The 15,859-nt window shown below is 44.0% G+C and overlaps 1 protein-coding gene across 3 annotated transcripts in view; it reads right to left on the bottom strand.

Moving 5' to 3' along the window:
• The window catches only part of INTS8 (integrator complex subunit 8), a 74,390-nt gene extending 65,114 nt beyond the window's left edge, over positions 1-9,276 (bottom strand). For 2 of the 3 annotated variants that reach the window (XR_009551140.1, XM_060195974.1), the window contains exons 1-5: positions 8,996-9,276; positions 7,124-7,298; positions 5,203-5,343; positions 4,823-4,894; positions 2,768-2,819 (exon numbers count right to left, since the gene is read on the bottom strand). Coding sequence is in view for 2 of the 3 variants with exons in the window: in XM_060195974.1 (XP_060051957.1) it covers positions 2,768-2,819; positions 4,823-4,894; positions 5,203-5,343; positions 7,124-7,298; positions 8,996-9,125 (570 nt within the window). In the remaining variant the exon portion in view is untranslated. The remainder of the gene's footprint in view (positions 1-2,767; positions 2,820-4,822; positions 4,895-5,202; positions 5,344-7,123; positions 7,299-8,995) is intronic. The other variant, XM_060195973.1, reaches the window with a different exon arrangement.
• Positions 9,277-15,859: the final 6,583 nt, after the last annotated feature.

Genomic DNA, 15,859 nt, shown 5'->3' with positions numbered 1-15,859 from the left:
GGATGTGCACAGCGCCAGAGCTGCTGCTGGGGCACTCTACTCCCAGGATGTGCACAGCGCCAGAGCTGCTGCTGGGGCACTCTACTCCCAGGATGTGCACAGCGCCAGAGCTGCTGCTGGGGCACTCTACTCCCAGGATGTGCACAGCGCCAGAGCTGCTGCTGGGGCACTCTACTCCCAGGATGTGCACAGCGCCAGAGCTGCTGCTGGGGCACTCTACTCCCAGGATGTGTGGGGCCCAAGCAGGGCCACGTGCATGGCAAGGCAGGCACTTAATTCAGCAAGACTGGGTTTTGTTGTTGTCGTTATTGTTTGTTTGTTTTGTTTTTTAAAAAAAACATTTTGAAAACAAAAATTCATTTTTTTAGACTTTTATCTTTTTTTGTGTTTTCTTACATTTTTATTTATTGGATACAGACAGAGAAAAACAAGACGGAGGGGGAGATAGAGAAGGAGAAAAAGAGACACCTGTAACACTGCTTCACTACTCATGAGACTCACTCCACCCTGCAATCACAGGTGGGAACAGGGGATTTGAACCAGAGTCCTTGCACATGGCAACGTAGGTACACCATCACCCAGCCTCTCAAATGATTATTAAACTACGGATATTCCTATGTTTCCCCCTTTTCCCCCTCCCCCCCCCCCCCCCCCCGTGGATTCTCCTCCTTTTCTCCTCCTTCTTTCCTTTTCTATGCATGATGCTCCCATGTGCTGACTGGGGACTCAAACCCAAGGTCTGGCACAGGGTAAAATATGTGCTCTACTGGGTAAACTATCTCCCAGCCCCCAAGGTTTTTTTTAAATATATATTTTACTTATTTATTATTGAATAGAGACAGAGAGAAATTGAGAGGGGAGAAGGAGACAGAGAGGGAGAGAGACAGAGAGACACCTGCAGCCCTGCTTCACCACTTGTGAAGCTTTTCCCTGTTGGTATGCTTCTAAAAACCCCTTCTGTTTCATTTGGTTTAATCCCCCCTGCATTCTATTTACATAACACTGTATTCTATTTACATAACCTCTGTTAACAAGCACCACCCTCCCTTCAGGGCATTGGTGGTTCAGTGGTAGAATTCTTGCCTGCTCCGCCCCCTCTCCTTGTCATACCCTGATTTTCACCAGTCACTTTTCTCTCCACCCCTCTCTGCGTCGCATCCTGTTCCCACCCTACTGGGCTAGTATATTTATAAGGACAAGATTGTTTGTAGTTTTAAGTTTAGCTTAGCTTGGTATAGATTGCGCTGCGTCCAGCATGAATAAAGAGATACTGCGGACAGCTCAACCATGAGTCCCTGGTCATCTGTTACCCGCCCGTGAAGCCAACCCGTCGAAAACAACATTTCCCCTGCAGGTGGGGACCAGGGGCTTGAACCCAGGTCCTTGTATACTGCAATAAGAGTACTTAACTAGGTTTGCCACCACCTGGCCCCCTTTTAAATAATTTTACTTTATTTTGACCTTCTCGTGGTGCATCCCGTGAGTACCCATTCATTGGGGAAACTGACGATCCTTCCTAGCCGACTGAATCCACATGGATCCCAGTCACTTTCAAAGCCAGCAACAAGCAGCTCCTGACAGCTTTCAACCTGACCTGTTGACTGGCTACAGAAGAAGGGCAAACGCTAGAAGAAGAAACTTTATTTTGCATAGCAAGCTAGAAAGACACCTACAGTACTGCTTCACAATCTGTGAAGCTCCCCCCCACCCCACCCCCCATCGCAGGTAGGCACCAAAAACTTAAACCAAGCAAAGTATTATGAAATAGGTGACAACAGTAGTACGGGAGGTGGCTCAGTGGATAAAGCATTGGACTCTCAAGCATGAGGTCCTGAGTTCAATCCCTGGCAGCACATGTACCAGAGTGATGTCTGGCTCTTTCTCTCTCTTCCTATGTTTCTCATTAATAAATAAATAAAAATCTTTTTTAAAAAAGAAAGAAATAGGTGACAACAGAACTAATAGCAAAACATTCTTTTTTTTTAATTTTATATTTATTTATTTGTTTTCCCTTTTGTTCCCCTTATGGTTTAGCATTATTGTGGTTATTGATGTTGTCTTTGTTGGATAGGACAGAGAGAAATGGAGAGAGGAGGGGAAGACAGAGAGGGGGAGAGAAAGACAGACACCTGCAGACCTGCTTCACCGCCTGTGAAGCGACTCCCCTGCAGGTGGGGAGCTGGGGGCTTGAACTGGGATCCTTACACAGATCCTTGCGCCACGTGTGCTTAACCCGCTGCGCCACCGCCTGACTCCCAGCAAAACATTCTTATCACTGATATTGAAAATCTATAAAATTAAGAATGTTACCAAACTATGTTCTAACATTAAAAGTATCAATTTCATTGCACCTAGACTCTTATCAACTCTCACACGCCCAAGATTAAAAGCATCATCTAGGGAGTCGGGCTGTAGCGCAGCGGGTTAAGCGCAGGTGGCGCAAAGCACAAGGACCGGCATAAGGATCCCGGTTTGAGCCCCGGCTCCCCACCTGCAGGGGAGTCGCTTCACAGGCGGTGAAGCAGGTCTGCAGGTGTCTGTCTTTCATTCCCCCTCTCTGTCTTCCCCTCCTCTCTCCATTTCTCTCTGTCCTATCCAACAACAACATCAATAGCAACTACAACAATAAAACAACAAGGACAACAAAAGGGAATAAATAAATAAAATAAAATATTTAAAAATAAATAAATATTTAAAAGCATCATCTAAACACTCTTTAAATGTACCCCAGAAACTAATCCTAAATATAACTAAAGCTGATACTCACCACTTTCAAAATATTTTCTGTTAGTTCTTTCTCCTGTTGCATCTGATTCATACTAAAAGAGAAATGATTGTATCCAAGGTTACTTAAAAGACAGAAAATTTGAAATGTAAGAGCATCATTCTTGAAAGCATGGTTCAATTTAAATAAAAATAAGTGTTAATGATATTTCCATAAGAAAAAACAATTATAATTATGCTCATGTACTTTTAGTTCTTATTTTTTCTGCATGAAAAAGACAACACCCCCACCTGAAAAACTGTTAAAAACCTCAATTCAAAGTGAAACTTATGAGGGTCAGGCGGTAGCACAGCTGGTTAAGTGCACATGGCGCTAAACACAAGGACCAGCTTAAGGATCCAGGTTTGAGCCCCTGGCTCCCTGCCTGCAGGGGGGTCACCTCACAAGCGGTGAAGAGGGTCTGCAGGTGTCTATCTTTCTCTCCCCCTGTATTCACCTCCTCCCTCCATTTCTCTCTGTCCTATCCAACAACAACAACAACAATAACAATAAACAACATGGGCAACAAAAAGGGAAAAAATGGCATCCAGGAGCAGTGGATTTGTAGTGCAAGCACTGAGCCCCAGCAATAACCCTGGGAGCAAAATAAATAAGTAATAAAGTGAAACTTATAACAGCAAAAGTTCACTTATATTAAGTTAGAAACTTTATTCTCTAGCTTCAAGTCTGAGTAAGACACTACCTTGAATTTAAGAAATGTGGGGGCTGTGAAGATAGCTTAGTAGTTATGCAGAAGACTTTCATGGCTGAGACTTCAAGGTTCCAGTTCAATCACTGATGCCAGAGAGAAGCAATGCTCTAGGAAATAATAAATTACTTAAAATTTCTATCTTTCTCTGTCTCTCACCCTCTTTCTACAGGAAAGGAAAAAAAAAAAGGTCATCAGAAATGATGAAATTGTGCAGACACTGAGCCTCGGCTTAAACAACCTGGTGGCATTAAAAAATAAAGAACTGGGAATCGGGCGGTAGCACAGCGGGTTAAGCGCAGGTGGTGCAAAAACAAAGGACTGGCCTAAGGACCCCAGTTGGAGCCCTCAGCTCCCCCCTAACAGGGGAGTCGCTTCACAAGCGGTGAAGCAGGTCTGCAAGTGTCTATCTCCCCCCCTCCTGTCTTCCCCTACTCTCTCCATTCCTCTCTGTCCTATCCAACGACGATGACAATAACTACAACAATAAAACAACAAGGGCAACAAAAGGGAATATTTTTTTAAAAAATCGAGAGAGAAGCTGCAGCACTGCTCCACCACTTGTGAAGTCCCCCCCCCCCCCGTGTTGCTATGTTTCATATTGGTTTGTTCCCCTTCCCCCCAACTCTGAGAGAATTGGTTTGGCCCTTGCTAGTTTTGTGCCCCACTTTCTCCCCGCCCCCTATGCTAAGTACGTCCAGAGTTCCAGCAGCAGCCAGGGAAGGAGAATGATAGGGAAGCACATGGTGTGGTGATTTGCCCGTTCATGAATAAAGATTAAACTGCAGCTTCTCAGCCCAGCCGTGTGTCCACGAGTCTCTCTCTACCGCCGCAAAGCTAGCCCGGCCTGCTGGAGCCCCCAAACTTAACAACACCCCTGCAGGTAGGGAATGGAGACTTGAACCTGGGTCCTTAGGCTTGGTAATGTGCATCCAACCAGGTTTGCCGATGCCCAGCCCCATCAAGTTGCCCTTTTTTCCCCCTGCGGGATTCTCTACTCTGGATGCCTGATCCACAGTGCACTTTTTTTTTTTTTATCTTTATTGAATAGAGACAACCAAAAATTGAGAGGGAAAGGGGTGATACAAAGGGAGAGAGACAGACACCTGCAACACTGCTTCACCACTTGCAAAGCTCCCCCCCTGCAGGTGAAGACCAATGGTTCGAACCAAGGTCCCTGTGCATTGTAACGTGTGCGCCAGTGTGTGTGCCAGGTGTGCCACCACCCGCCCCCCGCCCGCCATCTCCTTCAAGTCCATTTACATATAGGTTTTTTTGCCCCCCAATCTACGATCACCTTCTCCTATAGTTATTAAAAACACACAAAAGTGTCATATCTGTCAACTTACACACTTAACTGAGGAGGTCCAGGTTTTGCCTGTCTGACAGGAAAACTACTTTGAACAATTGTCCTAATTGCCCTGAAGAAAAGAAAAAGTTATTATAAATCATAAATTCAACCATTACAAATTCAATCACTTTTCTCAAGTACCCCTTAACTGGCTCTATTGGACATATAATAAAAAGCCTTACAAATCATCTGCATTTCCATCCAATTGCTTCTCACCTACACGGCCATATATAATACATTCCACCACCAGACTCACAGGTTCCAAGAGTCTCAGACATCTGACAGTAAGAGGGATCTTGAATGAATGTGTTTAAGAAACCACCCCTCTGAGAGTGTCAGAGTGGAATTAAACAAAGTCTAGGTTTTCAGGGAACTTACCATCTATTATAGAGAAGGAGGGCCATGGCTGTGGTTGGAGGCAAGGTGGCCAGGTCCATATCTACATGCTTTGTTCCAGGAGGAACCTTACTAATGCACAGCAGTTCATTTAATAGCATATTCAGGACTGGAACCGACAGACTTAAAAAAGAAGCACAAGGCACATGCCTGCATTATTCGTTATATAAGAAGCACAAAATTCACAGTTTGGTATCTTCACTGAAAATACTTACATTGTCTTCTTGGTAACTTTTTGGTGTTTGTTGTTCTCTGCTTGCTTTTTGTTTGTTTCTGGTTTTTTGTTTGTTTGTTTGTTTGTTTTGGTGCCAGGACCTCACACAGGAGAAGCCTGAGCCCAACTACAGAATTATATTTCTTTTTTTTTTAATGTAAACCATTCTTTTTTTTTATTTTATTTTACTTATTTATTAATGAGAAAGACAGGCGGAGAGAGAAAGAACCGGACATCACTCTGGCACATGTGCTGCCGGGGATCGAACTCAGGACCTCATGCTTGAGAGTCCAAAGCTTTATCACTGTACCACCTCCCGGACCACCAGAATTACACTTCTGACTTAAAACAGTTTTAGACCACTAAAGGTCTAATTTTACAGTGTATAGTATTAATCTCTTTCAACCAGTAACTTATATGAAAATACATTTTCCTAAAATGTTTTTTAAACTACAATATATGGATATTGACAGATGATACAGTAATTTCCCCTTTGGTTACCTGAGGTCTGTGCCAGAACTGTCTCCAGTTCTCTCCCCCTCCTCTCTCTCATCAATGAATAAATGAATCTCTAAAAATGCACATATACTAACCCTTACCATGTAGCCACCATTCAGTTTCAACAGTTATCAACTTATGGTTAATATTCTCATCTCTACTCTCATACACTTCTCTCCTTCCCAGATTACTGTGAAGCAAATTCCCAGTATTCAATCACTTATTCTGTATTTCATAATGTTTCTCAAAAAAAGTAGCTCAACACAGTAACTCCCTCATTCTCTAGCTCCCTTTTCAATTTCTCTCTGACCTATCAAATAAAACAGAAAGAAAAAAAATATGGCTGCCAGGAGTGGTAGAGTCATAATGCTGGCACCAAGACCTAGGGATAACCCTTGTAGCAATAAAAACAATATTGTTATTATTAACAGAAGAAGAAAACAAATTTCACCATTCCAGATACAGTTCTACTGCTGTGGTATCTCTCCCTCAGTCTCTCTGTATGAATGAAAAAGTGGTCTGGAGCAGTGGTATCATGCATGTAAGAGACCCAACTCTGAAAAAAATAATTTAAAATACTACTAGAGAGGGTCATATGGTGGAGTACCTGGTGGACAGGACATGTTATAATGTGCAAGGGTCCGGGTTCAAGCCCGCCAGTCCCCACCCGCAGGGGGGAAGTTTCATGAACAGTGAAGCAGTGCTGCAGGTGTCTCTCTTTCTCTCTCCCTCTCTATCTCCTTTTTCCCTCTCAGTTTTTCTCTATCTAAATTAAAATTAAATAAAATGATGAAATGTATAAATACCATCAGTGAGTAAGAAGTTAACATAACTCTTTTGGAATGCAATGCAGCAGTAGCCATCATGCACTTTTAAAATAACCCAGTGACACAGGAAGTGACACAGTAGATAAAGTGTTGGACTCTCAAGTATGAGGACCTGAGTACAGTCCCCAGTATCACATGTGCCAGAGTGATGCTCTGGTTCCTCTCTTCCCTCACCCACCTCATGACTGGGATTCCAACACCTTATCTGAATGCCATCTCCCAGGCTGTCAAAAAAAGAACCTTCATTAAAAAAAATAATTAAATAATAATTTTAATTTAACTTAAAAATTCAGTATCATAAAAGCACATACAGAAATAAAAATATATATCACTTCAAAAATTTCATTTAAATGTCTTCATATACCTTTTCTCTAATACATCTAAGTCCCACTTCAAATGAGCAGCAACTTTAAGAGCAAGCAGCTTTAAAATACGGTTCCTCTTGTTATCTGGTGGAGGTTGAACTTGGTTTTGTTCATTAACTGAAGGTTTGGAAGCCTGTTCCAAAAACTGAACGATAAGTTGAACTGGTGCAGGATCTAAGATTGAAAACAAATTCCTAAATTAAGTTTTAATTATGAGGATACAAAATGACCTACTGTATTGGTTTTTGGCAATAAAAGGGATAAATGGGTTAAGTGCACATGACACAAAGCACATGGACTGACTTAAGGATCCTGGCTCAAGCCCTCGGCTCCCCACCTGCAGGGGGGTCGCTTCACAGGCGGTATCATAAGGATCACAGTTCCAGCCCCTGCAACCACCTGCAGGGTGGTTGCTTTGCAAGTGGTGAAGCAGGTCTGCAGGTGTCTTTCTATCTTCCCTTTCCCCTCTCAATTTGTCTTATACAAAAAAAAAAAGAAAGAAAGAAAAAATGGCCACAGGTGCATCGATAACCCTGGAGGCAAATAAATAAATAATACTAGTGAGTATAAACTAACATAACTCTCTTGGAATGCAATTCAGCAAGAGGTATCATGTATATTTTTTTAACGAACCAGCGATGCAGGAAGCGGCGCCGTGGACAAAAGGGTTGCACTCTCTTGCTTTGTGTAATGTTTCTTGCTTTTAGCCTTTTTTCATGTTTTTTATTATGAAGATGATGATGACTGGATAGAGACAGAAAGAAACTGAGAGGGGAAGGGGAGATGGTGAAGGAAAGAAACAGAGACACACCTGCTTCACCACTTGCAAAGTTTTCCCTTCTAATGGTGGGGCCGGGGGCTTGAACCGGGGTCCTTGAGGTCCGTAATATGTGCACTCAACCAGGTGCACCACCAGCTGGCTCCGACTTTTTCTTTTTAAACTTTTTTTATATTTATTTTTTTTTTCCTCCAGGGTTATTGCTGGGGCTCGCTCAGTGCCTGCACTACAAATCCACTGCTCCTGGAGGCCATTCTTTCCCATTTTGTTACCCTTGTTGTTTTCGTTATTGTTATTGCTGCCATCAACGTTGTTGGGTAGGACAGAGAGAAATGGAGAGAGGAGGGGAAGACAGAGAGGGGGAGAGAAAGACAGACACCTGCAGACCTGCTTCACCGCTTGTGAGGTGACCCCCCCCTGCAGGTGGGGGCTGGGGGCTCGAACCTGGATCCTTAAGCTGGTCCTTGCGCTTCGCGCCATGTGCATTTAACCCACTGCATTACCGCCTGACTCCTTATTTATTTATTTATTTATTTATTTATTTATTTATTTATTTATTAATGGACGAGACAAAGAGAAGTTGAGAGGAGAAAGGCAGACAGACAGACACCTGCAGCCCTGCTTCACCACTGCAGGTGGACACTAGGGGCTTGAACCTGGGTCCTTGTGCACTGTGAACACTTAACCAGGTGCTCACAGTGCACGTCTTTTTTTTTTTTTTTTTTTCATTTTCAAATGTCCAAGTGGACAGTCCAACTTGGGGATCTATAGTAAAAAAATAATAATAATAAAATAAGGTAGGCTCTCCCCAGAGAACAACAAAAGAGTCCTCCCAGGAACCCGGACACGGCGAGTTAACCTCTGCATCGCTCAGCTCCTCCACCCGGAGACAACCCCGACACCCACCCACCTGGCAGGTGCTGACCGCCGCCCCAAACCTGTCAAGGACGAAGGGCCGCGAGGGGCGGGGCGCTGCCCTTGTCCGGAGCTTCTCAGCCCCACCCAGGTCCCCAGAGGGATGCACGACTTGCAGCCGACGACCCTCTCCTCTCGGGCAGCAGCTTCGCGGGCCGAGGGTCCCCGGGCCCCTTACCCGGGCACGGTTTGCGCAGATGTTTCTCCAGCAGCGACTCTTCCAACAAGAACTCAAACCAACAAGTCTGCGGCGGCGTGCAAGGCCGACTGGAGGTCGCCGCCTCCCGGTCGGCCGCCTCCGCGCTCATCCTGCCGTCCCCGCCACCCCCGCCGCCGCTCCCGGGACGCTTCTCGGCTCCAACCTGCCTCCCCCCGCCCCCACCCCGCACGCGGCCCTGCGCCTGGAAGCTGCCGCACAGCCCGGAGCGAGGCCCCGGCCAGAACCTCCCGGAAGTCCACAATCCAAGATGGCGGCGCAGCCCGGAGGGCAGGGGCCAGCCGGGCCCACCCCCTAGTACCGCCGCCCCGCCTCCGGACCAATCGTTGTTGGAGTTTGCAGCGTAGTGGGCGGGGTAATGTTCAGACCACGCCTTCCACGGTTGCTATGGGAGACGGTGAAGGGGTGAAACCTGTAGATAGAGGCTTGCCTCCCCAGCACCACCATCTAGGCCACTATCACTTCTGAGAATTTCTTAGCTGATAAATGGAATGTTCTCATCTGAAGCCACAATTCAGTGGCTTCCTAAAAAGACAGCTGCTGGTGGGAAAGCAAACTGGAATATTGTATGGAGAGACCTTAAATAATGTATTTATCCATTAAAAAAGAGCAATGACAACAATAATAACTACAATAAAACAACAAGGGCAACAAAAAGGAATAAATAAATATTTTTTAAAAATTTAAAAGCACAATCTCTAATCCAGAGGGATTTATGCACCCTTACATTCACAATTACATTTTTCACAATAGCCAAAAAAGTGGAAACAGCCAAAATGTTCACTAATAGATGACTGGCTAAGGAAGTTATGGTATATATATCCTTCATAGAATACTACTCTGGTGCTCTGGGAGGTGGTGCAGTGGATAAAGCATTGGATTCTCAACCATGAGGTCCTGAGTTCGATCCCTGGCAGCACATGTACCAGAGTGATGTCTGGTTCTTTGTCTCCTCCTATCTTTCTCATGAATAAATAAATAATTTTTTAAGTACTTTTAAAAAATACTACTCTGCAATTTAAAAAGACGATATTGTGTCCTTTGGGACAAAATGGGCAGAACCGGAGGTGATTATGCTTAATGAAATAAGAGATGAAAGACAACTATGGATGGTTTTGCTTATATATGGAATCTAGAGAACTGGTACACATGAACTTGCAAACAAGAAGGAAGATGGGAAGGTGAAGGAAGGATAGAAAGAATCTAAAGTCTCTAAAGACTGTGAGAACCATGGTGGTTGTCTTTGGGAGGGAGGTAGAAGAATGGGGACACAGAACTCTGGTGATAGATGAGGTGTGGAACTCTAACCTATAATCAAACAATCTTGTAACCCACTACTAATCACAAATAATAAATAAAACAAAAGGAAGTTTTAGGAACAAAAAAAGAGAGATAGACAGTGAGCACTGCAAGTTCAAACTTTGTTGAACCAAGTTTGCTAGCAGGACTTTCACAACTTCCCTATTTTCTGAGTGCTCTTCCACCTTGGTCCTGCCACAGCTCCACCTCCTTCTTCAGTGGGTCACACACAATCTTTATTGGGCTAGTCCTCAATCAGGACCAGTCCTCAATATTTAGCGCCCAAAGAGTCCTCTTGCTATGTTAGCCAGCAGTATTATTAACCCTATTTTTTTTTTTTTTTGCCTTCAGGGTTATTGCTGGGGCTCGGCGCCTGCACCAGGAATCCACTGATCCTGGAGGCCATTTTTCCCTTTTCTTGCCCTTATTGCTTATCATTGTTGTTATTATTGTTGTCATTGCTGTCCTTGTTGGTTAGACTGGTCCTGAAATGAGGGCAGCCTGCAATGTTCTTAGCTGTGGCCATGAACTACAAACTCAGACCAACAGGGACTCAGAGGTTACACAGGCTCCTGTGCTAAATATACATATATATGAACCCTGGGTCAGATCGATGGGGTTAACAGTTAATTTTATTCATAGACCTTTGCTTTTCAAGATTGGGAACTAGTCTCTGCCCTAATCCAATTTTCTAGCCCTTTTTTCTACTCTGACACCATCTTTTAAAAAAATTTTCTTATATTATTTTTATTTGATAGAGACATCCAAAAATCGAGAGGTAAAGGAGAGAGAGAGAGAGACAGAGAGACGGAGAAAGAGACATGGCGATTGGGCAGTGGTGCACCCGTTTAAATGCACATAGTATGAAGCGCAAGGACCCGTGCAAAGGTCACAGCTCCAGCCCTGGCTCCTCACCTGCAGCAGGGGTTCACTTCACAAATGCTGAAGCAGGTCTGCAGGTGCCTATATTTCTCTCTCCCTCTATATCTTCCCCTCCCTTCCCTCTCAATTTCTCTCTGTCCTATCAAAAAAATTTTTTTTTCTTTAAAAATGGCCACAGGAGCAGTGGATTCATAGTGTAGAGCCCCAGCAATAAACCTGGAGAGAAAGAGAGAGAGAGAGAGAGAGAGAGAGAGAGATGCAGCATTGCTTCACCACTTACAAAGCTCTCCCATGCAGATGGGGAAACCGGGTGCTTGTGCATTGTAACATGTGCATTCAACCAGGTGTGCCACGACCTGGCCCCTCTGACACCATCTTCTGAGACAATGTTTTTGTTCAATTCCATGTTGGCTATCAAACTCAAGCAAAAACTATGATAGTTGTGGGCCCCTTGGAACATGCCTAAAATGGACTTCCTAGATTTTTTCCACCCTTAGGTCCCTGTTCTCATCTGCTCTATTCCTGCTTTTTTATTCCTGTTCATTAATCAAATGTTCCAAATTATATCTTACCACCTTTCAGCCACAAAGTTGCAAACGCTGCCATGATGCCATCCTGACTTCCCTGAGCAGACAACCTCACCAATGTGTCATAGAAATTGACCTTCCCAGAGCCCTACCCTACCAGAGAAAGATAGAAACAGACTGGGGGTATGGATTAACCTGCCAACGCCCGTGTCCAGTGGAGAAGCAATTACAGAAGCCAGAACTCCCACCACCTGCACCCCAAAAAGAATTTTGGTCCATACTACCAGTGGGGAAGAAATGATAGGAGGAAGATGATCAGAGGGCTCTGAACTCCAACTCCATCAGGATTCAGAGAGAGAAGAGGAAAAGGGAGGACATTTAACCGTAGTAATAGGTGTCTGTGTGACTTGGAAAGGAAGAGAAGATGGGACCACAGGGAAATATTGGGAAATACAAACAAATATAGACAGATAGTGGTAGAAATAAGAGTCAACACATATCTGCAACCTAAGAGAACTATTGTAGATTACAATAGAGGGATTAGGGATTCAGAGCTCTGGTGGTGGGAACAGTGCAGAAAATAATGCCACCTCCTGGACCATCAATTATAACATAAAATATATTTTAAATAAAAAATATCTTTATTTCTTTATTGAATAGAGGCAGAAATCAAGTGAGAGTGGTCTGGGAGGTGGCACAGTGAATAAAGTATTAGACTCTCAAGCATGAGGTCCTGAGTTCGATCCACAACAGCACATGTACCAGAGTGATGTCTGGTTCTTTCTTTCTCCTCCCCATTAATAAATAAAAACACTTTTTTTTTTTCTTCAGGGTTATCGCTGGGGCTCGGTACCTGCTCCTGGTGGCCATTTTTTTCCTTTTTGTTGCCCTTGTTGTTATTGTTATTTATTTTTTAAATGTTTTTTTAATATTTATTTTCTTTATTTATTCCCTTTTGTTGTCCTTGTTTTATTGTTGTAGTTATTATTGTTGTCATTGTTGTTGGATAGGACAGAGAGAAATGGAGAGAGGAAGGGAAGGCAGAGGGGGAGAGAAAGATAGACACCTGCAGACCTGCTTCTCCGCCTGTGAAGCGATTCCCCTGCAGGTGGGGAGCCGGGGGCTCGAACCGGGATCCTTACGCTGGTCCTTATGCATTGTGACACCTGCGCTTAACCCGCTGCGCTACAGCCCAACTCCCTGTTATTGTTGTTATAACTGTTATTGTTGGACAGGACAGAGAGAAATCAAGAGAGGAAGGGGAGATAGGAGGGGGAGAGAAAGATAGACACCTGCAGACCTTATTCACTGCTTGTAAAGCGACCACCCCTGGGGAGGGGGGGCTGGAACCGGGATCCTCACACTGGTCTTTGGGCTTAACGCAGTGCGCTACCGCCCGGTCCCAATAAATAAAATAAAATAAAAGTTTGTTTTTTTTTAAGATTTTATTTATTTGTGAGAAAGATAGGAGGAGAGAGAAAAGAACCAGACATCACTCTGGCACATGTACTGCCAGGGACCAAACTCAGGACCTCATGCTTGAGGGTCCAAAGCTTTAACCACTGCGCCACCTCCCAGACTACTAAATAAAAATCTTTAAAATAGAAAAAGAAAAGAAATAAAAAATCAAGAGAGTAGAGAGACCCATAGCACTGTCTTACCTCCTGTGAAGCTCCCCTCCTGAAGGATGCTTGAACCTGGGTCCATGCACATTATAACATGTGCACTCTATTGGGTGTACCATTGCCTGGCCTCTCTATTATTATTTATAACTTTATTGAGTATTTTGGTTGGTGGGCAGGCAACTATGCTCGTGCTATAGTGCCATCTTGTGGCCCTTTGTGGGGTAGTTCCCATATTGATCAGCAGTGCACTGGAAAGTGGTCACACTGGCTTCTCTTCCTTTCATATTTATTTGTTTGTTTATTGAATAGAGACAGAGATAAATTGAGAGGGAGTAGGAGTTAGAGAGAGACAGAGAAACACCTGCACTTCACCGCTCGTGAAGCTTTCCCCCTGCAGGTGAGAACCCAGAGGCTTGAACCTGGATCCTTGAGCATTGTAATGTGTGCACTTAACCAGGTGAGCCACCGCTTTTTTCTTTTTTTAATATCTGATTTATTTATTATTGGATAGAAGCATATATTAAGAGGGGGCTTCAACCCTCATGAAATTTTCTCTCTGCAGGTGGAGTCCAGGGGCTTGAACCTGGGTCCTTATGTACTATAATGTAAGTACTTAACAAGGTACACCACCACCCAGCATGTACCCCCCCCCTTTTGTTTTAACCAGAGCACTGCACAGCTCTGGCTTATGGTGATGCTGAGGATTTAACCTAGGACCTCAAAGCCTCAGGCATGAAAATCATTTGCATAACCATTATGCTGCCTGCCCAGCCCTCTTTTACTTCTTATTGTAAATTAAATATGACATAAGGTTTGTATTTGGAAATAATCTATTTCTAATATACACTATCTTGAAACATCTAACTTCACAACTTCCCAGGGACCACCAAAGGTAAATCATTTAAGAGAGACTCTCGATTTCTGGCTGTCTCTACCCAATAAACAAATAAAGATAATAAAAAAAATGTTAATATGTTTCTTTGGGGCCAAGTGATGGTTCACCTGGTTGAGCACATGTCATAATGTACAAAGACCCATGTTCGAGCCTCCAGTCCCCACCTGCAGGGAGAAAGCTTTGTAAGTGATGAAGTAGTGTTGCAGGTGTCTCTCTGTCTCTCTCCTCATCACCCCTCTTCCCTCTCAATTTCTGGCTGTCTTTATCCAATAAATAAGTAAAGATAATTTTTTTTAATTTAAAGGTATATTGCAGTGGATACTGTAAAGAGCAATATAAAGACTATAAAGCAATATAAAGAACAGAAGGGCCAGGTGGTGGTACACCTAGTAAAGCACACATTTTATAATGCACAAGGACCAGAGTTCAAGCCTGCCGGGAGAGCCTGAGGGTGCTTCTTCCCGAGCAAGTGCTCTCTGGGTTGGAGAGAACTCAACTGGAGCCAACCTAGGCTGCTGTGTGGGAGAGGGATCAGGAACTCTGCCGAGCTAGCGTGGCAGGAGACAGACTCTGGAACTCTTGGAGCCAGAAGGCAATCCCAAGTGTTAAAACAGAAGAGCAGCTGTATATATACTCGCCAAATAGGGCGGAAACAGGATGTGACATAGAGAGGGTGGAGCGAAAAGAGACAGGTGGAAATCAGGGTGACTACCAGAGGGGGCGGAGCAAAAAGACATCCTGAACTAGTGGGATTAAACCAATGCCCTGCAGGCAGGGTGGTTCCTAGGTAACTGGCTATGTAAATAGACCACCACGCAGGGATAAGCAGGGGGAAGCTGGCGTACTGCCCAACACAAGCCCCTGGTACCCATCTGTAGGGGGAAAGCTTTACAAGTCGTGAAGCAGGGCTGCAGTAGTCTCTCCCTCTCTGCCTTCCCCTTCCTCTCAATTTCTGGCTATCTCTATCCAATAAATAAGTAAAGTTAAAAAAAAACAGAGAAAAAAGCTAAAGAAAACTGAACAGAAATATTGGACATAAGGTTAATAGGCAGTAAGGGCCTAAAACCTCTCTCCTTTACTGGTCACTTCCATCAGGAACATCATTAGACTCCTTTTTTTTTTTTTTTTTTTTTTATTAGACTCCTTTATGGACTCCCCTTTCTAGTACCTCACCCTCACTATAAAATAGCAATGGTAGGGACCACGCACTCTCCGTAGGGAGGCTTAGTCATACTATTTTGCCAATCAAGGAAGACTGGTCCTGAAATGAGTGCAGCCTAGAATGTTCCCAGACTGACAGGGACTCAGTGGTTACACAGGCTTCTGTGCTAAATGTGTGTATATATGAACTCTAGATCAGATAGGGGTAAACAGTTAATGGTATTTATATTCATATATTTTCTTCAAGTTTGGGAGCTACTCTCTTGCCCTAATCCAGCTTTCTCACCCTATCGTCAACTCTGACATCAGCTTCCCAGACAATATTTTTAGTTCATCTGTATGTTAGTTATCAAGCTCAAGCAAAAATTATTAAAGTCATAGGCCCCTAGGAACATACCTAAAGTAGACTTCCTAGCTTCTCTCCACCTTAAGATCC

Source organism: Erinaceus europaeus, chromosome 8, assembly GCF_950295315.1.
Source record: "Erinaceus europaeus chromosome 8, mEriEur2.1, whole genome shotgun sequence".
In the NCBI taxonomy this organism is placed as follows: Eukaryota; Metazoa; Chordata; class Mammalia; order Eulipotyphla; family Erinaceidae; genus Erinaceus; species Erinaceus europaeus.
The sequence above is the reverse complement of the archived record's forward strand: the minus strand, read 5'-3'. Positions and strand labels throughout refer to the sequence as shown.